Source organism: Carassius auratus, unplaced genomic scaffold, assembly GCF_003368295.1.
Source record: "Carassius auratus strain Wakin unplaced genomic scaffold, ASM336829v1 scaf_tig00034264, whole genome shotgun sequence".
NCBI lineage: Eukaryota > Metazoa > Chordata > Actinopteri > Cypriniformes > Cyprinidae > Carassius > Carassius auratus.
The window spans coordinates 40,877-66,967 of NW_020526138.1; the positions used below are offsets into that span (position 1 = coordinate 40,877).

The window sequence follows — 26,091 nt, forward strand, 5'->3', positions numbered from 1 at the left end:
TGCTCAGTCAGCGCTCACCTCTGGGGCTTTTGGTGCTGCCGGAGAGTTTTTCTTGCCTTTGTCATCCACAGGGAACACAGAGGAAACAGCCTAAAGAACTGTAGCCCCCTCTCTGTAACCCTATCCGAATATTAATACCCATCAAATCCTGCTGGGAATATTTCCCTCCTTCCCTGGTGTCGAAAAGAATAACTTGATTTTCTCATTGCATTCCTCAGCCTGTTGAACTAACAGTGGTCTGAGGCCGTGTTAGGGAGGGTGAGGAGAGTCAACAGCCACCGCGGTGGCATCCAATGTTCAATTCCCACAGAAAATACACAAGCTTTTGGGGGTCAAACTGTAAACGCATGAGGCAAAATAAAAGAATGATTTATTTCTTACAAAAATATCATTAAAATACACTTACATGAGCACCAAAGTTAAATCGCAGCATGCAGTATCTCAGATAAACATGTCACATTTATAGATTTTAAATTTGTATATCGGCTCACAAGGGGTTTCTAGAGACCCTGCTAATTAGCTTTTGGTGGAGTCTTAAAATATATCATCATCAAACAGCAAGGCTAGGTTTACAGCTCATCTGTAAGTTGAAATGATACACAATGTGTTTGAAATAAAATAGCTTCCTCGACTGTAATTAGCAAACAGAGAGACTGAATTGACAAAGAGAGACCGTGCGTTATGTAATACTGCAATTATTAGAAAGCTGAGCTGAATACATACACACAAAGTACCTTTTAATGGTAATACAACAAAAGCCCTTTCCCCCTTTCCATTTAGTCATCCATCTATTTTCCCTGACATTTCCTTGCATAATTTCTTCACAATACAATAAACAAAAACAAGAAGAAGAAGAAATAAAAAACACATCCTTACTAATTTACTGATAGAACACATTGTAAACAGGGCCACCAGTATGCTTGACACAGATCATCACAGTTTCTCCAAATATAAAATATCTCTGCTCTACTTCCTGTTTAATGCTTGGCTTTCAGATAGCAAAAAGGTCCAAGTATTCTTGGATTGTTAGCACTTGCTCGGGTTGCTTTTCAGTGTTATTCGATTTTGAACTCCGAAGAACCTAAAGGAAAACTGAGGTCCACTGCAGCTCTACTGAGTGTGAGACATTTTCCTTGACCTGAGACATTTCAAGGTAAATGGGCTCCATCAGAACAGTACGGTTGTGGTCCTCGAGTGGTGGCCCTTAGCTCATGAGAACAGAGGAAGCAGCAGCGTGGGTTACATGATGGTAACCTGTTAACACTGGTAATGGAAATGCTGGTGTACTTTTCCCTCCATGTGTGCATGGGAGTGTGTGTGGGTGTGAGTGTGCATGTCTGTGTAGACCTTGGTATAAATCTTTGGCGGACCGCTGAGAGCTGGGAGCCCCATTCCCATTAGTCTCTGGTTGGGCAGGTCAGGGTTGATGCCGCTGGCCGTGTTGGGCTCCTTGTCTGGAATGTGGTGGTCTCGATAGGTTGTTGGTCGGGGAGGCAAAACGCTCTGGCGTCTGCGGCTGTGGCACAACCAGAGCACGATGGCTCCTACAATGAGCAAGGCAGCAGCTGGGATCCCAATGATCAGCGGCCAGGGAAGACCGGGGCTGATGTGGCGGGGAATGATGTCCTTATCCACCTTGGGATCTGCAAACAAACAGAGGCATTTCATTACTTCCAATTTGATTTACTACACTGAACAGTAAAAATAGCAGCTATGTTTGCTATAACTTTCCCCTAAAAATATGTTAGCAACATTTTAGGTTTTACAAATTAAACTTTAAAACAGAGTAAAAAAAAAGCATATATATCCATCCATCCATCCATAATATAGATATTTAGATATATAAATATAATATATTCTGTAAAAGCTTTTGTACCTTTTTTTTCTTTAGGGTGAAGGCATATAGTGTCATACAAAAACTTGACACTAAAATAATCCAATAATAATTTATTTAACAACTTATGAAGTAAAATATACCCTGGCATATACATATGACATATGTAACTAATTAGGAAAAACAAAAACAAAACAAGAGACTTCCATCAAATGTGAAGTGTCACAGGAAATTCCAGGAATGTTAATTTACCTTTTTTATTTTATATATATATATATATATATATATATATATATATATATATATATATATATATATATATATAAAGCTTTAATTATATTTCACTGTAAAATACATGAAAAGTTAGTCCTTCACAGTATATACAGTAGTAAGGGAATTTACAGTGAACCAATTAACAGTTTTTTTTTACCATAATTTTTGTTACAGTCTTTTATCATCCACCTAAATCTGAGGGAGAATTCCAGGAGCTGACCTGAGAGAACAGTGAGGTAGGCACTGCGAAAGCTGTAGCCCATGGTATTCGCTCCTAGACAGATGTACATTCCAGCATCCTCGTCCCGTGCCTTGACGATGGCCAGCTTGTTGAGGTAGGAACCGTCAGGTCTGGACCACACGTCTCCAGTGGGCAGCACCACGAAGTGCTGGCCTCCTACCTCCAGCGTGGAGTTATAACGCCCCTCTGTGCCTGGGTCCACTCTCTTCAGCCACTGTATCACAGGCTTTACATCACTGTGGACTTTACATTGGAAGGAAGCTGTTCCACCAAACTCCACAGTCGTGTTAACAGGATGGGTACCAGTCAGAATGGGTTTGGAGTTGGTTCGCTCTGTGCAGAAAACAGACTGAAAACTTAAAAAGCAGTTTGAAAATGTTGTCTAAACTAACATGAGATTACTTATGCACAGGGTGCAATTTGCTCTGGTCTATGAATCCCTGCCTCTCCTGAATTACTTTTCCCGGTGGAGATAAAAACATCCTGCAAACCCGCACTGACACCCCAATCTTAATCAAATGATATGTGATACACGCTTTGAAGTCCCGATCTGAATAAAATAATTTGTGATACGCGACCCGATTGAAGCGCTTCGAAACAGTGAATGATTTGGCAACACAATGGTTTAACTGATTCAGAGTTTCAAAAAGCTCTGTTGTGCTCATTTTGTCTATATTTGTTGTTTGAATAACCGTGGACATTGAATCCTTACAATTTATAACCCTAACGTAGGCCTACAATGTTTTTATCAAATTGAGATCACACTAAATAAAGTTTCCGTTATATATAAAAAAAAAAAAAAAATGTTCAAAAGCACCCTCCTTTTTTTCACAAATCGCACCTTGCTTATGCATATCACATTCGTAACTGATTATGGTGTAATGGTTAACAGAAACAGTGGATGGAACCATGGCATACTGAATACTTAATGAGTCATGGTGCTAATCCATAAAATAGAATCAAGTCTGGCTCGCAACATGTTCTGATACATTTCTTCATATTCACATTTAAAATATATACATTTTATACAAGAAAAAAACATATTTATTTATATTTTATTTGATATAATTTATCATATTCATAATTATTTATAATTTATATATTATTAACAAATCTATTCAAATGTTATACATATATATATAATTTATAATACTGAACGTAATGACAAAGAAATGCTAAGAAATAGGCTACAGCCATTAATTTTTCAAGAAAAAATCATTCACAAAAAATATACTGTGGATATAGTATTTAAAATTAAGTTCAAAATATTTAGACAAGTAAGACACATGCAAAAAAGAAATCTTGAATATCTTTGCATTGCATAACAAAATATACAAATTATTATAAAATGTTATTATTACTATTATTATTGTAAAAAAAGATGCAAACCACAAAATAAATTTGTTAGGTTAAAATGATAAATGAAATAAATAAAACGTAATATTATATATATATATATATATATATATATATATATATATATATATATATATATATATATATATATATATATATATATATATATATTACAAATGATATATTATTAACAAGCATATTCTATTGCTAAACTATCTTTGGCTTCCAAACTCACCAATTACATCCACTTTGTAGGTGGCATTGATATGGCCAGCTGCATTGGAGACATGACAGGTGTATTTGGCACTGTCCTGTGGCTGCAGGTTCTTCAGAGTTAGTGTCCACTGTGGTCGTTTACTCTGGTGAGGATTGGGCAGTTGGCTCTGGTCCTTCCACCATGTAATGACCGGTGTTGGATTGCCATTGGCCTGACATTTGAGACGCACCGAGCTGCCGACGGGCTGCTCTAGCACACGCCTGCGCATCTTTGTGGGCTGAGTGAAGCGTGGCTTCACTGCGGAGGAAATAAAACATTTACAGCATGAGGTTATGGCTGGATGACTAAACATATTCTGTTAGGTAGTCAGACAGCAGTGATGAAATAAACCGTCTTAAGCTCTTTAAGGACGCGGGCACAGACACGGCCCATGCTGATGACCTCATGCGTTGAGTAACGTGGAGTGAAAGATGAGGAGGGTGTGTATCAGATGCTTACCCCATGGCTCTCCGGTAGGGTCCTGCAGGGTAAGATCTGCGTTAGGTTCTTCTGCGTCTGGCGGAGGCTGGTTCTGAGTCACAACTGCATCATCTGCAAGACACGATCCAGAGTAAAGAATCATGAGAAGTATTTGCTGTTATGATTTTCATCATGTGTCCTTTTTAAATAATCAATAGGAATTGTGGAGGAAACAGATTTTTAGAAATGAATCATTGTGGATTTCTACCTAACTGTAACATTCAAATATACTGTACAATGGCTTTTAAAGTATTTAGATAATTAAACCTTATATAAAAAATTCATGAATATCTTTGCATTGGATAACAAAATCTCGAACAAAGTGGTGAAATGTGGTGAACTGACTTTACACATCATTGTAAAAATTTCAAAATAATGTCTGGGAAAAAATGCAGTATTGTTTCCAGATGCCACTTATAATATTTTTTAAATGTTACCTAAATGTCCAAAACTGTCAGATTATTATTATTTTTTTGTTCTCTAATGCTGAAAACCTTTAATACTTAAATGTACAAATATTTTATATTTTATCTGTAAAGACTTGCTGACAAATGATTTCAGGCAAATCTCTGCTATGCAGGGAGCAATTTAAATGTCAGCTTGTTTCAGTGTTAATGGATTAAATTCATTTTTTAAAGCATAAGTGAAACCACTGAAACTTGTTTAAGCACCCCGGTCTAACTCATCAACTGAACAATCCCCATGATCTCAGGCATACTTTAAAGGATAGTTCAGATATTGGTCCATAAATCAGCGGTCAGATGTTTCTCTAGCAATATGAGCTCTTTCATCTTCATAGCCACTATTAATGCCTGCAAATGGTGTCATGTAAATCATGTTGAATGAGCGGGTCAATGCAAAGGCCAACACTTGGTGAGATTTATTTGTAGTGCTTTGAGAGCCAACAGAACCCCTCTGTGCCGAAAAACAAGCGATTTCACTTTGAGATCAGTGGACTTTGAGGTGTGTAAAGGATTTTGTTTTGTTTCGGAAATGGTGACGTTTCAGAACTCCATGGGAACGATAACCAGGCCGAACCGATGTATTATTTTAGAGGGGTTTGTGTGCTGGAGGTGAACAAACACGGTTATATTGTTGCTTCTCTCCGGTTTCCACACTGTTTAAGACACAACACCCTGTTGACTTAACCCTGGACAGGAAACCAATTAACTGGCTTTAACCTAAACTGTGCAGACAGAGCTGAGAGCCCTGCTTTGTTTGGGATGAATTTCTCTGGCTTGGCTCACGGGAATGCACAGAGAGCCCTCTCACTTCCCTGAATCCACAGCGGACGGATCGTCAGCACACGTAAGTGTGTACATGAACCCAGCACAACATCTTTATGTACACAACATTACTTATTCTGAGCGATCCCAAATCAACAAGCCATGAATCAACACTAGCAACAAATGGTTCTCACATGGCTAGGTGATGAAACTACTTGCCTTATGAATATTTTCCATAATTCGGTTCAGCCAGCGTCATCAGTGCTCGGTACAGCTAGTTCTTCACTTGGGAGGAAGTGAAACCAAACATTTTATAAGGTTGCTGTTCCCCCTTAAATGACGCAGAGTTTAAAGCTTACAGCAAGTGTCACTATGATTGGTACCAATATTTGGATATCATATACATTGTTTGGTGTTATTATTAAATGTAAAATACAAGGTGAGAGAAAAAAAAGGGTTGCTACCATTGGTTAGTAGATCTTTTTTAAAATGTTATACTTACATAAGTGCATAAAATATATAAAAACCTTTATAAAAAAAACTCACTTCCATTTTCATGGTCTTGCAAATCTTTAAATATAAAGGAAATATATTTTCATTCAAATAAATGATTAAAATTTGGGGTCAGAGTGATTTTTTAAAAATGTTTTTGAAGGATGCCTCACACTCTAAAAGGCTACATTTCTACATTTTTGTTAAAAATAATTTAAAAGATTACATTTATATTTGAATATCATTTTAAATAATTCATGTTATGGCAAAGCTGACTTTTGTTTTCTTCTATTTTATTGGCATATGTTTTATTCTGTCCAAAATAAAAAAATAAAATAAAAAATAATAAAAATAGTACTGATTTTGATTCACAGTGCATGTCCACATTACTGAACACGACAATGAAAGTTTGGTAATGGCTCTTCTGCTAGGAAAGCCTTCAAACTCTCTATAGTTTTTGCTGTCCTGAGGCTGTGTGTATAGCTGCTTTGGAGTAAAGCACTGCACCTTTGTCCCTGCTAAGCTTCATATGCTGAGCACAGGCCTTGCATGTTCAACACAGACAGCCAGGCCAAAGCAAGCAGAAGTGTTTTCACCAGCCTTCAGTCCATTGTTACCTTTGGCCCCGGGGTGTAGGCATAAAATTAAGCCATTGCCGCTCTATTCAGCAGCAGCAGAGTGGAATCAGCGGAGCTTTATGTGGACTAAAGTAGTCTTACTTGAGAGCCAGACCCCAGACTCCCTGTTCTCTGGTCTGTGAAGGGACGAGTTCTCTAAACAGGTGTCTAAAATACAGACTCTTCCTGACAGGGCATTCTGGAGCTGTATGGCTTTATGGGTATTACTATGCATGCTTCTCATGGATTCAATTGACAGTTCACCTATACTCTCACAGATGTTTTTGAACATTTAGGACAGGAAAATTGCGGAAAAGGTTTGGGAGCTCCTTTTACTCTGCAGCCCCATAGAGATATGCTCAAAGAGAGGACTGCTTAAAGAAAGAGGCTTTGGTCCAGAGAGGTCCACATGTAGCCCCGCAGCTCAACTTACAAATTATCTTCATGTGGACTCAGTGTTAATATTTTTTTCCAACCATGCCTTTAAAAAGGTTCATTCTCCATTCATACCTGTGTGAGCAAACATACATTCCTGTAGATCTGTCATGGAGAGCTCCACACGATTGGAAAAAAAAAAAAATCTAAGCAAAACATGGAGTAGAAAGCGGACTGAAATGTTTCTGCTGATTTCCAGCGACATCTAAATAAAATAAACATCAAAGGAAAAAAAGGCCTCATTACCTTTTTTTTCAATCAAAGACGTAATGAAGATTGAGGAGTCGTTTGGCTGAGAGTGATGCTGTGTTTTTCAGGTTATAGCCTATCACTAACTAAAACCATGTCTGTTCCTGTAAATCAAAGGAAAACTCTGCCAATGCTGTTTACTATAGTGGGATTATAGTTCTCACGAAGTTCCTTAAGGATGGAAAAGGTATGAACCGATCGGCTACATGTTGCACTTTTTGAATGCTTTCCAGTTCTTTTGAGCTCTTCCAATCATTTTGTTCCTGATGAAAACATTACAGAGCTCTAATCTTTCTTGAAAGAAGCATGGTTATGTGTTTTCATGTATTCAAATGTATTCAAAAATACTGGAGAGAGATGAGAGGGAAATACAAAAGAATAGACTGAGCTGTTATAAAAGCAAGTGCTTATTCTTGCCAAAAAGAAAAGAAAAAAGAAAATCATATCAGATGGGTAATGTAGGTAAGCTTTCATGTTTTTAAGCATATGATCTGGTACCTCCATTTTTGTTAGATTTACACATACACCTCATTTCAGTTTGTATATTTGGCAGATCTCTATGCACTGACTAAAGAGGTAAATTAGAGACTGTTGCTTGATTCACAGCAGGGAAAGACAGAGAGAAGCAGAGGAGAAAGGGTAATTAGAAGTCTCCTTGTATCTTTTATGGGGCCATAAGTGGTTTGCAGCAACAGTAGTATGGAGACCCAGGAGGAAATTGGCCAAACCTAATGTGCCCGGGTTCTTTTCCTCTCTGTTGTGAGAGGAGTGGGCCCGGAGCATCCTGCAAAGGGCCCTGCCCAGCCTCTGGCCCGTCTAATGAGGTGGATGAAAGGCCCTTTAATGTGGCTCTGATGAAGGTGGGTAATTTGCATCCTTTTAGTTTAATTAAAACCTTTGCTCCCCCTGCAGCTCAAAGAAGGCTCAGTTGTACGCAATGAAACCAAAGCCATAATGTGATTAGGTTCTGGTTTAAACTGTGCATAGAAGGAAAGGCAGGGTGGGCATGAGATGCATCATAAAATACTGGAGTCAAAATATTTAGTGCATTTACTGGATGCTATAATTTGATCTAAAGTTGGGTTTAAACATCTGAGAGCCTTTTTTTTTCTCAGTGTTCTGCATATTATACAGTACTGTTGAAATCTGGGGACAGATTTATTTTTTTTTAAACAAAGAAACAAGTAATTGTTTTTAAATTGATCAAAAATGACAGTAAAGACATTATAATGTTACAAAAGATTTCTATATAAAAAATGGCTGTTCTTTTGAACTTTTTAAAAAATATCAACAAAAATATTAAGCCTCACAGTGATAAAAATAAAAGAAAGAAATGTTAGTTGAGCATTGAATCAGCATATAGAGCGATGTTTAAAGATTGTGTGACACTGAAGGATGGAGTAATGGCAGCTTTGTCATTAAAGGAATTTTAAAATATATAATAATACAGAGAACACTTATTAAATTGTAATAGTATTTTTTTGTCATATTTCCTCCTTTTTATTTAATGACAGCTTGTCATTCTAGTGACCAAGATATAGTGTAGAATCTTAAACCTTATGATATCTAATGAATAAGAAATATTTCTTTAAGCTCTCTCTCTCTCTCTCTCTATCTATAAATATTAACCCCACATTGTATATTTTGGACTCCACTATAGGTTTGAAATGGTCATTTAAAAAACAAAGTATCTAAATAAAGGAATGATAAAATACAATCTACATTATTATATCAAACTATAATTATATTTAGATTGAATCAGCAGAAACTGTTTCTTTGGTTATTTTATGCCCTTTTGCTGCTAAACTTAAAGACTGTTGTTTCTCAGTTATGCTTCTCACTTCTTCGCCTGAACTCACTCTCATGTGCCATTTCAGCTTAATTTCATGTGAGTCCAGACTGGTTTCAATTCCATCAAGCATCCTTTCATCTTTCCCTTTTTTCAACCATGTCTTTTCTTCTGCTACTCACAAGCATGAATTCATTTGTGTCCATATGTGTTTGTTCTTTGAACTTGCCTGAGCTTATTTCCCTACAATGAAAGAAATAAAACAAACACGCTCTTAGGAGCCCAAGTTGTGAAGCTCCGTGTGTGTCACATTACAAGTAATCAGAATTACGAAATACATCAGTGTTAGAGAGACACATGATCAAAGTAGAGCTTTAAAAGCATTTTGGTTTGTTCTTATGATACGTTTGACATCAGATAAATAAATTATACTGTATTCTTCTAGTCTTTTCTTAAAATACTAATAGTCATTCTACAAAATGTGTGCCACTTGTGTCTCTCATATACAGTACATCTGTGTAAAAAAACAAAAAACAAAAAACAACAACAACAAGAAAAAAACCTGCATATTCAAAAACATCCACAAGGAAATCAAAATACATGATAATAAAAGCTAGTATTTAGCTATAATCTCTCTTTATACAATAAGACTTTATACTTTTATATAACTCCCATATCCAATTAGTGTGCTAACCCTGTTACATAATATTTACTTATATTCACTTAATTATAAAAATCCATAAATAAATTGTTTGTAAATCACTTTATCATTAATCACTTTATATTATCTTATGATTGCCAGTAGGGTACAAACCATCTGAATTATTAAAAAGGAGTACATTTTTGAAGCCATTATATTATGGAAGGACAATTTATATGTACGCACATACTGTATATACAGTTGAGGTAAAAAATTACATCACCCTTACAGAACATGCAAAATGTTAATTATTTTAACAAAATAAGAGGGATCAAGCAAAATGCATGCTATTGTTTATTTAGTACTGACCTGAATAAGATATTTCACATAAAATACGTTATGTTTAATGTTATAGTCCACAAGACAAAATAATAGCTGAATTTATTAAAATGACCGTGTCAAAAGTTTACACCCCCTTCTTAACATTGTGTTGTTAGCTGAATGATCCACAGCTGTGTTTTTTTTTTTTTGTTTAGTGATAGTTTTTCACGAGTCCCTTGTTTATCCTGAACAGTCAAACTGCCTGCTGTCTTTAAAAAAAAAAAAAAATCTTTCAGGTCCAATGAATTCTTTGGTTTTCCAGTATTTGAACCCTTTACAACAATGACTATGCTTTTGAGATCCATTTTTTCACACTGAGGACAACTGAGGGACTAATATGCAACTATCGCAGAAGGTTCAAACACTCACTGATGCTCCAGAAGGAAAACCATTAAGAGTCGGGGGTGAAAACTTTTGTCTTATTTTGCCTTAATATCCTTTTTTTACCATTAGTAAAGCCCTTCAAAGCTACAAAATATAGTTACATGTTTCCCAGAAGACAAAATAAGTTAAATTTACCCTGATCTACAAATTCTAAAAGTTTTCAACCCCCAACTCTTAACGCAAGGTTTTTCCTTCTAGAGCTTCAGTGACTGTTTGAACCTTCTGTAATAGTTGCATATGAATCCCTCAGTTGTCCTCAGTGTAAAAAGATGAATCTCAAAATCATACAGTCACTGTTAAAAAGGGTTCAAATAAACAAAAAATGCATAAAAACCAAAGAATTTGTGGGACCTGAAGGATTTTTCTGGAGGACATGCAGCGAGCAGTTCAACTTGCTATCATAAAAAAATAAAAAATAAAAAAAAAAACAGAGAAGGAGATTGTATAATTTAAATTGTGTATTATACATTTATAATATATATCTATTAAAATATTATAACGTTTATAACTTTATAAAAGACCCAGTTTATGTTTCTTCCCCCTTGGACTGTTTAAATAGGAGAGAAGCATTTCCCAAAAGAGGAGCTGTCGTGGAAAATAGACATAAATTAGACTAAACATAAATACTCCAGCAGTGAGGCTGTTCTGCATTCAGACCAGCCATGTTAAATGAGTAAACGCACGTCTAATGGAATGGAAAAGAGCTTGTGTAAGAGTTCAACAGCGGGAAAGCTTATGAGCAAATCATCTCGAATGAATGAACGTCAGTGCCGTGTTTCCCACTCAAGCCAAACCTGGCCAAGGTGGCATGACCCAAAGACTGGAAGGCATATCCACGTCATCCTAAACATGCCGCCCCTCCCTTATCCCACCTACGGTGTCCCTTTGCAGTCTTGGGTTGGCTTACGAGTGTAATTTTGATAAAATTATCCATTTAGGTGAGGAGGACGTTGGCTAAACTGCAACACATGTAAACTGTGGCCTGCAAACAAAGAACAAAAGGCCACTGCTGGAAGCTCTCCACCAGTCCCCTCATAAAACAGGCAGCCCGAACCACCGTCTGAGTACCAACCACAATCTCCCTCCACTGCGTCCGCACACAGTACGGCCTTCTATACGATAGGTGAGAAATGCAGACAAGAGGGAGCCAATGCCCATGAACCAGGACTCTACAACAGTGCAATTGTGAGCAGAGTCTGTTACTTTTGGAGGCAAACTTGAGATCTTCTACTCCACTCACAGATTCATACATCCAACATATATTTAAACAATACAGACAATTATGTTGCAGAAAAAAAGCATAAGATCCCTCGCTCTGGACTCCTGCAAAGCAGAGCTGTGAGAAAAACAATGCTGACAGTGTGTGGAGCTCTTTAGAAACAGCAGGGGTACAGGGTCTGGGACCACCGCGGGGGAAAGAGAGAGAGGCCCAGGTGCTGTGGGACATTTTAAAGTACAGCGGTTTATGACATAGAGACTGATTTGACTCCCTAACACATCGGTAAATGTGAGAGTGGTCAGTGGAGATGGTGGTGAAGCATTTCTTCTAGCACCTTCTAGTAAACAACACCTTCTCTGTGACCTTTTAAAGCCCAATATACCATTCTTACAAACCTAAATTCCCAGAGCTCCCTGTGCCAGATTGCAAAAAAGCACTGAATATGTGAGCAACACTTTAGAGCAAGTTAAAGATCCCGTTAAAATGCTTTAAAGCTGTAAAGCTGCACTAATCTGTCTATATTTAAAACTCAAGTTGTTGTTCTCATGCACAACTGCAGACATGATTAAAAAAAAAAGTGTTTCTATTTACACATGTAAAAAGCACAGAGACTTTTTGGTGACTGTGGTCAGGAAAAACCGAAGGCATAAATTATAGTTGTTACCTCAGCTTAGGTTTATTGCCAAGTGATTACACCAAGCCATCAACTGCCTGGTTTGACAGGGGCAGAATATCAACTGAAAGTTAAAATTAGACTTTCATGAGGAAATAAGTGGGGTATAGATTGCACGCACATTAAAATATGAGGGCACGGTTCTGCCCATGCTTGCTGTGAGTGCGAATCCTGCTGCAGATTAGAGCTGCACAGATGACAACAGGTGCTATTGAATGTCCCCAAATTCAATAGCTCCTGATGCAGTCAGTCTTGGCTGGAGTTTCCCTCTTGTGCTTTTGGTGAACATTAATTTACATTAAGTAGCTTCTTAAAAGGATAATCGCTAAAAAACATCTGTTAGGTAATTTTGCAATTGGGCTTTTGCTGTAAAGTTGCCAAAACCCACCTTAAACAACTGTATTATTACTTTTTCATTCACACTGACATTTAAATGCATATTATTTTTCAGATATTCTGAAAATTCTTCTCATTTTGAAGACAGCACACAAGAGCTCAATATATAGCAATAAATAAATAAATAAAGCTAAATTAATACAAATAATCATGATTAATCATCAAATTATAACTGATAGAAAAAAAATGCTGGCAATGATGAAATATGAAAGAAGTTGTAGTCTAATATCATAAAGCGTATAGTCTAATGTTGTAATGTTACTCTACAGAAGAAAAAACAACCCCTTTAACTCTTTAGCTGCAGGGTCAACTAATCTTTATTAAACAATGCTGCTTCTTAACACTTCTCTGGTTAACTAACATTGTCATTCCCTTCAGCAAAAATCACAACTTTAAACACTCAAACACTGCAGTCGGAGGTTCTAATGGGCCTTTTGTTCGGGGGCTGTTGGTCATTGCAGTTAATGACTTCAGTAAACTCTGCAACTATATTCCAAAGGGAGTGAACCAGTCCAATGCACCATAACTCTGAGCTCCACAGAGCTCTCAGGGACGAAACAGGAAAACAGCAGGCTGCCATCACTCCCCATACAGGAGGCCCAAAGCAAAGACATCAAGGGGAGGGAAACAATTAAGAAGCTGCCTCACACAGCAGAATAATCATAATTTGCATCCACACACTAGTTGTCTCGACTGGCTCCCCAAATGTGGCAATACAGGAAGAGCCAAGGGCTTCTGGGTCATCAAGGCCTCTCAACTTCACCCGGACCAGTTCAGATTTATGGCAGAGAAGGCGGCAGGTCGTCTCTGTCTCCTCTCCCTGAACAGGACGTTTTGGCAGGAAACGACTGCCCCACAGTCCCTCAACAGTCATCAGGAGAAGTGAGAACCACACGCTCCAACATAACCCCCCCCCCCCATTGCCTAACAATATCTACGTGCCTCTACACCTCTTTTTCTTTCTCCTTCCATCCATCCAGGTAGGTATGTATTCATTTCCTTGCCTGTCAGCTTCTAGTGGGACAAAAAAGCCTCCACTACCCGGGTAAAAGTACAAACTTGGTATTAAATTACTGCCTCCATAAACAACTGCAGGTATTGTGTGACGAACGACATGAAGCCGTTCTTTGTTCTCTAGATTTGATAAAGCAAGACGGCATCAGTGCCATATGCTCCAACAAATGCTAACAAGTCATACATTTCCATCAGCACAATGCTCTTTTGTGCTTTTGGAGTTAATGTTACGTTCATGAAACCATGCTTGATCTAAAGTACCTTGCCAGTCATGTCAGTTTTGTCAAATATGATTTGGGAGCAGCTTTACGTAAACTCAACTGCTTTCCTGTGCCATAATTAGCCTTTTGAAAGGGCATCTGAAAGTTGCCCTGCTCTTTTTAGATTGCAGTTGAAAGCTCTGCTGTTTTGAGATGCCATATGTCTAGCTGGGTCACTAACCCCCTAAAACACTACCTTAAGCCGTTTTGCGTGTGCAACGGTGCAGGTTTTGATTATGTCTGGATGAGTGATGTGGCCTACAAATGCTCTGGGTGAGCTAAAGTATAAAGAACTGAGATATAAAGGGTTGTGGTGTATGGTGTGGGAGGCAGTCTTTACCAATTACAATGAGTGTGAAGTTGAGGGCGAGGCTGCCAAATCCATTGGTGACGCGGCAGATGTACACGCCGGCATCCTCCAGTTCCACTTCTTTGATCTTCAGACTCTGCTTCAGAACCTTGTAGCGGCTCCAGCCTGGGTTCACGTTCCGCCCATCCTTCACCCACAGGACTAGCGGAGGGGGGTCCCCCTCCACCGGGCATGGAAGTCGAACCGTGCGTCCCAGTTTTGCTGTCTGTCTGTCTTCTACCTGACGACTCACCCATGGAGGACCTGGAGCAAAAAGCATTGTCTTAAGTAAAAGTATAGCATGTGCATTTGAATAACAAATAATAACCACATACCTAACATGTAAGTGAACACATTAAGTGCACATTAAAGGAGTCATGTACTGAGATAAAATTCCCTTGATCTTTTGACATGCTAAGAGGTCATTGTAAATTTGTATACAAATATCCTGAAAGTTTAAGAATCCAACATATGTCGTTAGTCTAAAAAAGCATATAGTTACTTTTTGAACATAAATCAAAGCAGCGTCTATCTATGAGGATTGTACATTGAAACAATAAAACAATAAAAAACAAAGAAAGATCATCACTCCTTTATAATTAGAAACACTGTTTTCTTTATATATATATATATATATATATATATATATATATATATATATATATATATATATATATATATATATATATATATATATATATATATATATATATATATATATATATATTTATTTATATTTAGTGCATTTTGCTTTAATGCAAATAATAATAATATGAATAATATATAATATACATTTAATAAACTACTTATACATTTTAATTTCATTTTATTATTAATTATTAATGTTTTGAAAAAAATTCTTAATTGTATTTTTTCTTGCATTTTGCTTTAATTCAACAATAATAATAATAATAATAATTATTATTATTATTATTATTATTATTTTTGAGAACTTATTTCCAATTTGTTTTATATATAATATTTGCTACATATATATTATGTAAAGTTCCAGTTCCAGTAACAGCAGGTCCTATTTATTTATTGCTGGCACACTCATGCTATGTGAAATGTACAGTATTTGAAGAATTATGCGCCCTAGCCTGAAATGTTCCGTTGCCAGTGTTATGGCACAATAAACACAAAGACTACACTGCCAGAAATGTCAAGGGCACAAAATTTCTGGCATTATTATTTTTTTTACTCTAGCTCCTAATACATCTAAACCCACAAAGAGATATTATGAAGGGGAAAGCTAAGCATTAGAATCTTATGGGAATCTCTGTCCTTGCATGTACAAAGTCCTTTTCATCCCCTCCTTGCAGCTTACGAAGACTCCCATGAGCACTTGCTTTCCATTTCCTTTGCACTGGTGTGTGTGTACGTTGGAAGGCACCTCTCATTCATGCCTGGTACTGTCACATCCTGTTTCTGCTCTAGCAGCTGCTGTGAGAACCACCAAGACTACAAACTGAAAAATGACACTGGCCCTAAATGTACTTTTTCGTTGTTTTTTTCCCTACTTCCCTTCAAGTCTCTCTGCTGGAGTGAAGTGTTTTCACCTGAAGATGCTGGTTGCCATCCAGGAAAGTGCCACGAGAACACGCGGGAGGGAAAAGAAAAGGTTGTTTTGGTGCTGGAATTAAATTACAGTAAATTCCAGAATGTTAGACTGAGAAGGGCCGAGAATGGCAGAAAAATTCCTCTCTGGAAATAGAGCAGAAAAAAGGTGGAAATGAACATCACAGCTGGAGAGAAGTCGATGTCAGATGAATTTCCAAATGTAAGTGTATAAAGCTACTGGTGGCTTAATAAACATTTGTGAGGCTTTGGAAAGGAAAACAGTTGTGTGTTTATAATGAAGATGTAGTGTAATTGGTGGGCTCCTTGAACAAACAATGGATCTATTCACCAGCAGAGAGGAGATGGATTGCATGGGCCATGTGAGAAAGATCTGATGAACCTGGTGGCTGAATGAATAGAAAATAAGAGGGTAGCTCGTGAATGTTTGCTTAAGGATATTAAAACAACCTGGTGGATACCATTGAGCAGAAGCTGAAATATCTCATTGCCTTTCCGTCCACAGGCCACGCTTCACACTCAGCATACATCACGCACTTGATAAAGAATGCACTAGAAGAAAGCCTGGGACTGTCATTTAAAATTGCTTCCATCCATCATGCTTGCTAACTATTTGTCACAGAGCCGTGTCTAAGCTGTCCGAAAAAGCTTTGATGTGAAGCGTCATACGTGCTGACAGACAAATATTGCCCATAACAGTGGAAAAGACAAAAGATGACTGAGGCCACACACACACCCCATACAGAAAAAAACATGTCTGGCTGAAGCTGATGGCAGACAGGGTGGCAAAAGAAATCGAGGTGAAAATAACCACACTGTGTGTAGAGATATCATGTGTCTTTGTCTTTTTAGGCAGAATATTAAGTATTTGAGGTTAAGGTAAGGCAATTGTTTTGCATGCAGACAGTACCGCTTGCTAAATCACAGGACACTAAAAGTTGCATCTCTAAGCTCATGCTCTTTGTATTACCACAATTAAAAATAATATTAAAGCTAAGATTTTTTTTTCTGCGTTAATCTAGATAAACTAGTTGATGTCAGTTATTGATTTTGTTGGATCAACTGGTGAGCAATCTTGCCCACCCATACCTACTACTGTCATATTGCCTTTCTAGATAAACTACCTGTCTGGGAGCAGTAAGATTTATTCATTTATTTATTTTAAATAATGAATAAATCTTTTAGCAGCAAGTATGAACTTGTGGATGAACTTGTTCATTTATAATGTTATTAAACAAAGGAGACAAAATACTTAAATTTCAAATAAATGCTGTTCTTTTGAACCTTCAAAAATACTGAAAAGTGATTTTTGGTTTAAGCAAAAAAATAAATAAATAAATAAAATAAAATAAAATAAATAATAACAAAAAATATTTTTTAGTAGAAAATCTCAAGCATATTAAAATGATTTCCGAATTATCATGTGACACTGAAGACTGAATTAACTGCTGCAGAAAATTCACCTTTGCATCACAGGAATAAAAGTACATTTTAATATACATTACAGTAGAAAACAGCTACTGTACATTTTAATAATATTTCACAATATTACAATATTTACTGTATTTTCAATAAAATAAATGTAAACTTTATTGGTAGTGTGCTTCATTTCTGGCAGCAACTTAAAACCAATAATAAAAAATAAAAAAAAAATAAAAATTTAGTATGCGAATCTTAAAAAAAAAAGATGATTGACATAGTTAAGTGCTATTATAAATATACTTAATGAAAACTATTTTAGCAACACTTTTCAGTCTAATCTAATTAAACCCAACTCTTTCATCCAATATCAGTGCATTCTACAATAGAAATTATCATGCAAACAGATTTAGATTAAGCACCACTAATGTGCACGTCACACTATTGGTAACTTTTATGAATACTGAGTCTCTAGACAAAGAAGATGAGAGCAAGACAAAGAGCAACAGAGAGAAAGGGAATCATCATCTTGCGTCCATGTGCAGGCATCGCATACAATGTGTTTTTAACAGACCTCCCAGGAAAACACCCCCTTACCACATTCAAGACATCACTGAAGACAAGATCAATGGACTGATGCTACATAAAAATGTATACACAGTTATTGCCCGACTGTACAATAAATGATTACATTAATATGAATCACTAATTTCTGTCTAGATCTATAGATTGGACTAGACACACGACCAGTTACAGCTCTCCACTGTCTCCACGTCAAAAGAAGACCAAACTAAGGATAACTAGCTACCAGGCATGCACTCCTTCACTGGCCCACTTTGTCTCAGACATCTTGATATGGTTTTTTTGATTTCTCAAAGGATTTATGAACAGGCCTTACAGACCACAGTGTAAGTACTTTGAAGCCTGGGCAGCCTCCACAGCTTTAGATGAACATCACTGGTGTCACACGGAGAGCTTCAAACAGAGCTTGACAGCATGTTGCATGGATAAATGATTAGAATAGAGGAAGTGACATGAATATCAAAGGCCAGGACAGAGCGAGAAAGACAGAAAGAGAAGGCAGTGTGTAAGAGAGGAAGGTGCAGGAGTAACACTGAAGACTTGGATGAGCAGTCCAGGCATGGCAGCCAGTTAACTAAGTGCTGCTGTCAAAGGACACGTGTACACAACATCCAAACAGTCCGGCCCTTTATGAGAGCAAGAGACCGCGCTGCACATTTCTGTCAGCGTTCCCGGGGATTATTTCAGCGGTAAATCACCCGCCACTTTTACAAATCTGCTCAACATAGCCTATGACCGCATATTAAAAATGTTCAGCAGGAACTGAATAAAACATGTAATAGCATTTTAGTTCCTGTAGCTTAACTTGGTGCTACTAACATTAGGGTCATGGGGTTGATTCCTACTGAATACATATTCTAATAGACTATTGCAAAAATGTTCAATTTGTTAGCATTAGTTAATGCATTAGGCAATGAACTAACAATATAGAAATAACACTTTAACGGCATTTATTAATCAAGGTTAATGTTACATGATATCTTATTTGCTCAATTCAATATAACAGTTCCTCTTCGGGAACTCGAGCTGCGTCGAGCGCTTTTGGGGAACGCCTTTGGCAAGAACAACTCTGAATATCGTGTGCAATCAGTCCAATGGAAGAGCGTGGCGTCACGGGCGGGGTGACGCAGCGACCAGGAAGCTATAAAGGCACCTGCCACACAGCTGACTTCAGCTTCGCGTCTTTCAGCAAGCGCTCTGTGTGTGCATGTCTAAAGTCTGTCTTGTGAGTCTTATTTATTGTTGTCTGTCCCAATAAACAACATAATGCCTAAGAGCAAAGCAAAGACACGACAATTGGAGGGCGATTCCAGATTGCGCTATGGATTGTTTGTTCCTCCCTGCCCACGTACATCACGAGTGGGGATACAAACAGTCTATGCGTGGTTTGCCTGGGATCGAAGCACGCTGAGTCGGCTCTCGAGGGAGCCGACTGCCCGGCCGTTGTGTACGCTTCGATCCCGGAGGGCTCTCTTCGAGGAGAGAGCCTTCGCCAGCGTTCCTCGCGATACCGGTCCCGTTTTCGCCGAGGCGGAACGGCGCCGGCATTCGTTGGGTTCGCAGATCGATCTGTTGGAGGGAATGGAGACGGGCACGTCCTTATCTCCTACCTTACCCATCAGATCTGCCTGATTCCGGGATTCGGAAGCCCGAGCTTCGGTTCTTCCCCCCCGAGCATCGGGCTTGACGCTCCACCTTTCTTTCTCCGAGGAGATTGATACGGAGGGCGTCGGCGAGCTTTTAGTTGCACAAACATAAAGTTGCATAAGCATATACAATAAACAGTGTTATGCCTAACATTATACAAGCAGCTATTTAAGTCTCCGAGGGGATTAATATTGTTTGTGTGACTAATTATTCGCGCGCTGTCGAGGCAACGCGTGTATTACATCATTTTCAGTTTTGATGTGAATTTTCCATACCCGACCGCTTGTCTGGTTGTTTAAACTCCATTTAAAAAAAGTAGGAGTTAGTTCTATCACTTAAATGTGTACTTTGTCACAATCTAGACCGTGTTCACTTGTCTGATTGTTTTGATTTCATTAAATTCTACGAAATTTAATAACTGAAAAGTTAATATATCACTTCAATGTGTATTGTATCACAATCCAGACCGTGTTTACTTGTCTGATTGTTTAAAAATTCTAAGAAATATAATGAATTTGAGAAGTCAGCACTTCAATGTGTACTTTATCCCAATCTAGACCGTGTTTACTTGTCTGATTGTTTAAAAATTATAAGAAATATAATGACTTTGAGAAGTCAGCACTTCAATGTGTACTTTATCTCAATCTAGACCGTGTTTACTTGTCTGATTGTTGAATTTCATTTGATTCTGAGGAATCTAATGACCGTTATCTAACTTCAAGAAGTTCAATATATCACTTCAATGTGAATTGTATCACAATCCAGACCGTGTTTACTTGTCTGATTGTTTGATTGCATTAAATTCTGAGGAATATAATGACAGTTATTGAACATGTGAAGTTAGATGTACTGGAGGGACTGCTGGGCGGGAGCTGCCCCTCCATGTACAGACAGAGCAAAGCTCTGGGCCGACGACTTCTCAGCCTAATCTAAGATGTCAGGCTGGGAGGTCCACGGCCAAGAAGTCATGACGCATTTCAGTCACGACTACAGAGGGCGGCCCCTACTGGGGTTGAGCGGTGTCCACCTCATTATACGGTGCCTGTCTCACCTCAGTGCCCTCGGGAGGTGGGTCTGCCAACCCTGCCAGAGTTTCAGGGTGCAGCCGCTTCCAGCGAGCACTGCTCTCAGTTATTTCCGCTCGTGAGCGTAGCGGAGCTGAGACGCTCGCCGCCCCTTCGGGGGCCTCTTACACCAGAGGTCAGTCTCGAGGGACTGATTCCCATAGTACATCAGTTAGCAGCGTGAAAACTACTGCCAAATGTATCTCAATGGGTCCTGCACACGGTAGAAAGAGGCTATCGCATTCAGTTCGGCCATCCACCGCCGACATTCAATGGGGTTACATCGACAGTAGTCGGCCCCCAGCAGGCTCTGGTGATGGAACAAGAAGTGAATACCCTAATAAGGAAGGCGGCCATCGAGGTGGTCCCTCCTCTAGACAGGGAATCCGGGTTTTACAAACGGTATTTCATAGTTCCAAAGAAGGATGGGGGGTTGCGTCCGATCTTAGACTTACGTCATCTAAACCTCTCAGTTATGTCACTGAAGTTCAAAATTCTCACTGTCAAACAGGATGTAGCTCAAATCAGATCCGAGGACTGGTTTGTCACAATAGATCTCAAAGACGCATACTTCCACATATCCATCCTTCCACAACACAGGAAGTCTCTGAGGTTCGCTTTCAGGGGCAAAGCCTACCAATATCGAGTACTTCCCTTTGGCCTTGCACTTTCACCCCGCACGTTCACGTAATGTGTAGATGCGGCTCTGGTATCCCTCCGTATGCAGGGCATCCGCATTCTAGCTCAATCAGAGCAGATGGCGGTTCGACATCGAGGTGTCGTTCTCGCCCATATGGGGGAGCTGGGTTGAGACTGATTGCCAAGAAGAGTGTACTTTCTCCACTTTAGAGAACCACCTATCTAGGCGTAGTATGGGATTCGACCACGATGCAGGCACGTATGTCTCCTGCTCGGATCGAGTCGATCCTCACATCAGTCAAGAGAGTCAAAGAAGGCCAGTCACTCACTGTGAAGCAGTTTCAGAGACTGTTAGGGCTCATGGCAGCTGCGTCCAACGTGATACCTTTTGGTCTCCTGCACATAAGGCCCCTTCAGTGGTGGCTCAAGACCAAGGGGTTTTCCCCGTGGGGAAATCCTTTCCGAACTATTCAGGTCACGCGGCGATGCCTTCGTGCCTTAGACATATGGAAGAAACCTTGGTTCTTGAATCAGGGCCCGGTGTTGGGAGCTCTTGGTCGCCGTGTAACGCTAGCGACAGATGCGTCCCTCACCGGTTGGGGTGCGGTCATGAGTGGCCACCCTGCCCGCGGTCTGTGGAGCGGTCGCCATCTGACATGGCATACCAGTTGTCTAAAGATGCTACCTGTGCATCGATCATTGAAATATTTCCTCCCAGACCTGAGAGGTCACCATGTGTTGGTGCGCACCGACAACACATTGGCGATCTCTTATATCAGTCACCAGAGAGATCGGCATCCGTGCCCCTTGTACAAGCTGGCACACCAGATCCTTCTGTGGTCCCAGGACAAACTCCTCTCGTTCGGAGCAGTGTATATTCCTGGGAGATTGACTGTGGGAGCAGACATACTGTCGAGACAGGGGTCGAGACCCGGGGGCTTCACCCTAAGGTGAAGTAGATATGGAGAGTTTTTTGGACCTCTTTGCGACTCAAGAGATATTGCAATGTCCCCTCTGTTTCTCTCTAGTTCATCCAGCTCCTTTGGGATTGGACGCTATGGTACAGACCTGGCCGAGGCTTCGTCCGTACGCTTTTCCCCCTATCGCTCTGCTCCCGGGAGTTCTGGCGAGAGTACACCGGGACGGGGTCCGTCTGTTGTTAGTAGCCCCGTTCTGGCCGAGCCCAGTATGGCTCGCAGATCTAATCTCTCCTCGACGGCTCTCCATGGGTGATTCCGATCAGGACAGATCTGCTCTCTCAGGCGTAGGGCAAAATATTCACCCTCGCCCGGAGTTGTGGAAGTTGTCTGTGTAGCCCCTGAGGGGGCACAGCTCATAGTTTCCAGTCTCCCAACCGAGGTTGTTGAGACCCCCACACTCCAATCCAGAGCTCCCTCTACGAGGAAACTGTACGCCCTGAGGTTGAAACCCTTCTCCTCATGGTGCAGAGACCGCCAGCTTGACCCTGCTAACTGCCCAGTTGGTACAGTTCTGGAGTTTCTCCAAGCTAGGCTCTCTGCGGGGTTAACTCACTCCACCTTAAAGGTGTACGTGGCGGTCATAGCTGCTTACCACGTCCCTTTCAATGGTCAGTCAGTGGGTAGACACCCCCTAGTTACACGTTTCCTCCACGGTGCGCTGAGGCTGAGACCTCCAGTACGGTCCCGTGTTCCCCCACGGGATCCAGTACGTATCCAGACCAGATGGTGGATCAACACCTAGAAAGGACCTCTACTGACCTGAAAGACAGCGGAGACCAGGACAACTAGAGCCCCAGATACAGATCCCCTGTAAAGACCTTGTCTCAGAGGAGCACCAGGACAAGACCACAGGAAACAGATGATTCTTCTGCACAATCTGACTTTGCTGCAGCCTGGAATTGAACTACTGGTTTCGTCTGGTCAGAGGAGAACTGGCCCCCCAACTGAGCCTGGTTTCTCCCAAGGTTTTTTTCTCCATTCTGTCACCGATGGAGTTTCGGTTCCTTGCCGCTGTCGCCTCTGGCTTGCTTAGTTGGGGTCACTTCATCTACAGCGATATCGTTGTCTTGACTGCAAATTAAAACAGACACTATTTCAACTGAACAGAGATGACATCAATGAATTCAATGATGAACTGCCTTTAACTATCATTTTGCATTATTGAGACACTGTTTTCCAAATGAATGTTGTTCAGTGCTTTGGCGCAATGTATTTTGTTTAAAGCACTATATAAATAAAGGTGATTGATTGATTGATTGACTTGGTTGTGGTGTTAGAGGCTCTTTGTAAAGCTCCATTTGAGCCGATTCATGAATATTACTGTCAGGCCCCCTCGGTGTCCCCTACCTACTTAGACTTTGCCCCTGGTATGGCCAAAGCATTTTTATACCCTCGAGCGGGTTACATTCCTAAAGTTCCCTCTGTTACGCCACAACCCATAGTACTGCAGGCCTTCTGTCCTCCTCCCTTTCGGGAGCCAGACCAGGTGAAGCTAAACTGTATGAGTCCAGTTCGAGGACTGGACACATACGTCCACAGAGCTGCTGTGGAGAAAACCTGACCAATTGCTTGTTTGCTACGGTCCTCCTAAAAAGGGTTCCCCTGCCTCTAAGCAGACCCTTAGTCGTTGGATAGTCAAGGCTATCAACGAGTCCTATGAGTCCTCTGGTCTTCCCCTTTCTTTGGGAGCCAAGGCTCACTCTACACGGAGTATGGCTGCCTCTAAGGCCTTTCTAGCAGGTGTGTCCCTCTTGGACATCTGCAACGCTGCGGGGTGGTCCACGCCCTCTACATTCGCCAGATTTTACAATCTTGATATGCAGGCCGCTCCTGGCTCTTCTGTCCTCTCGCCTTAGCTGTGCTCTTCGGATACACACTAGGCAGGGGTTTGGTAGTCTGGCAGCGTTGGCACATCGTTCCCCAAAAGCGCTCGACGCAGCTCGAGTTCCCGAAGAGGAACGTCCCTAGGTTACGTATGTAACCCTAGTTCCTCGAGGGAACGAGACGCTGCGTCGCAGAGCCATACTCCCGGCACCCTGCCTGCGCTTGCTTCCCTACTCGAAGCTGAAGTCAGCTGTGTGGCAGGTGCCTTTATAGCTTCCTGGTCGCTGCGTCACCCCGCCCGTGACGCCACGCTCTTCCATTGGACTGATTGCACACGATATTCAGAGTTGTTCTTGCCAAAGGCGTTCCCCAAAAGCGCTCGACGCAGCGTCTCGTTCCCTCGAGGAACTAGGGTTACATACGTAACCTAGGGACGTTTTCTATTATAATATTTTAAATGCAAATGTATTTCAATTTCACAATCATTCTAATATTCTGATATGGTGCTCAAGAAACATTTCTTATTGTTACCCATGTTGAAAACATTTGATCTGCTTGATTTTTTTTAATGTGAAAACCATGATCATCTTTTTTTTTTTGATGAACAGAATATATTTAAAATGGAACATTTTGTAACAATGTAAAAGTCTTTACCTTCACTTCTGATCAGTTTATTGTGCCCTTGCTGAATAAAATGTCATTAACTTTAAAAGAAATGAAACCAATGAAACTAGTTCTTAGTACATTGTGTAGGCTTCATCATTAAAAAATGCCTGTGGATGTTCTGACTAGGGATGCACGATATTTTCGAACCAATATTGGAATCGGCCGATAATGGCTTTAAATGTGAATATCAGCTTCGGTCCCGATATGAAAAAATTATGCTGATATGTGTTGCCGATAAGAGGAATACATTAACTCACATGTGCTCAGGGTGTGCTAGTGATTAGATTCTCAACAGTGCTATTAGATCACATTATTATTGTGGCTCATTCTTGAAGCAAAGTTTTGCCTGAACTGGATTCACTGTTTTGGATCTCTTGCATTTAAACTGAGAATGCACGTGCAGAATGACACGTATGGTGCATGATATGGGCCGTTTCTCAAACGGAAGGCTGCATCCCCTGGAGGTCGCATTTGTAGGCTGCATATGTCATAAAGAACATATATTACATATTATACATATGTTATATATTTTACCATAATTCTCAGTTAAGAGTAAATTGTTGCTTATTACCTGCAAATGTAATGCTCATTTAACTGAAATAAACCAGACTTGATGAAGGATGCAGCCTTCACAGCCTTCTGTTTGAGAAACAGCAATAGGTTGGACAGTAATAACACGTGCAGCAGCAGCCTCCCCCAGGTCCTAATGCCTGCTTAGTAAGGAGTTTTAATTCCGAAGGGGGCTGTGTTGACTTACTTCTAATAAAATAAAAGCAAAATACACAATTAATATAAATTCTTTTATAAAAAGTTTCTTTGATTAAACAAGGCAGCAACTGATACCATAAAATCATGAGTATGTTTTGACTTGAAGGTCAGAGGCTATAGCTTACATGAATTTTTTTTTTTTAAATCACAAACATGACACTTTAATGAAATAATTTTATATATAGCAATTTATTCATTAATGCTTACTTAAAAAAAAAAAAAAAAACTTATCAGCTCTAAAAGATTTTCAGAATTTTTGCAACTCTTTCGCTTTAGACCATTTACAAATGTTAAAACAGAATAAAATGTTAAGGTTACCACTGCATCTTTTTGAAGAAAGACATTAATAAATGCAGTGAT

At 39.7% G+C, this 26,091-nt stretch overlaps 1 protein-coding gene across 1 annotated transcript in view; it reads right to left on the reverse strand.

Moving 5' to 3' along the window:
• Nucleotides 1-352: 352 nt before the first annotated feature.
• LOC113081409 (fibroblast growth factor receptor-like 1) overlaps nt 353-26,091 on the reverse strand; it is a 35,882-nt gene continuing 10,143 nt past the window's right edge. Inside the window, exons 3-7 of the mRNA XM_026253514.1 lie at nt 14,556-14,828; nt 4,420-4,512; nt 3,940-4,218; nt 2,328-2,681; nt 353-1,643 (exon numbers count right to left, since the gene is read on the reverse strand). Coding sequence (XP_026109299.1) covers nt 1,258-1,643; nt 2,328-2,681; nt 3,940-4,218; nt 4,420-4,512; nt 14,556-14,828 — 1,385 coding nt within the window. The 3' untranslated portion in view covers nt 353-1,257. The remainder of the gene's footprint in view (nt 1,644-2,327; nt 2,682-3,939; nt 4,219-4,419; nt 4,513-14,555; nt 14,829-26,091) is intronic.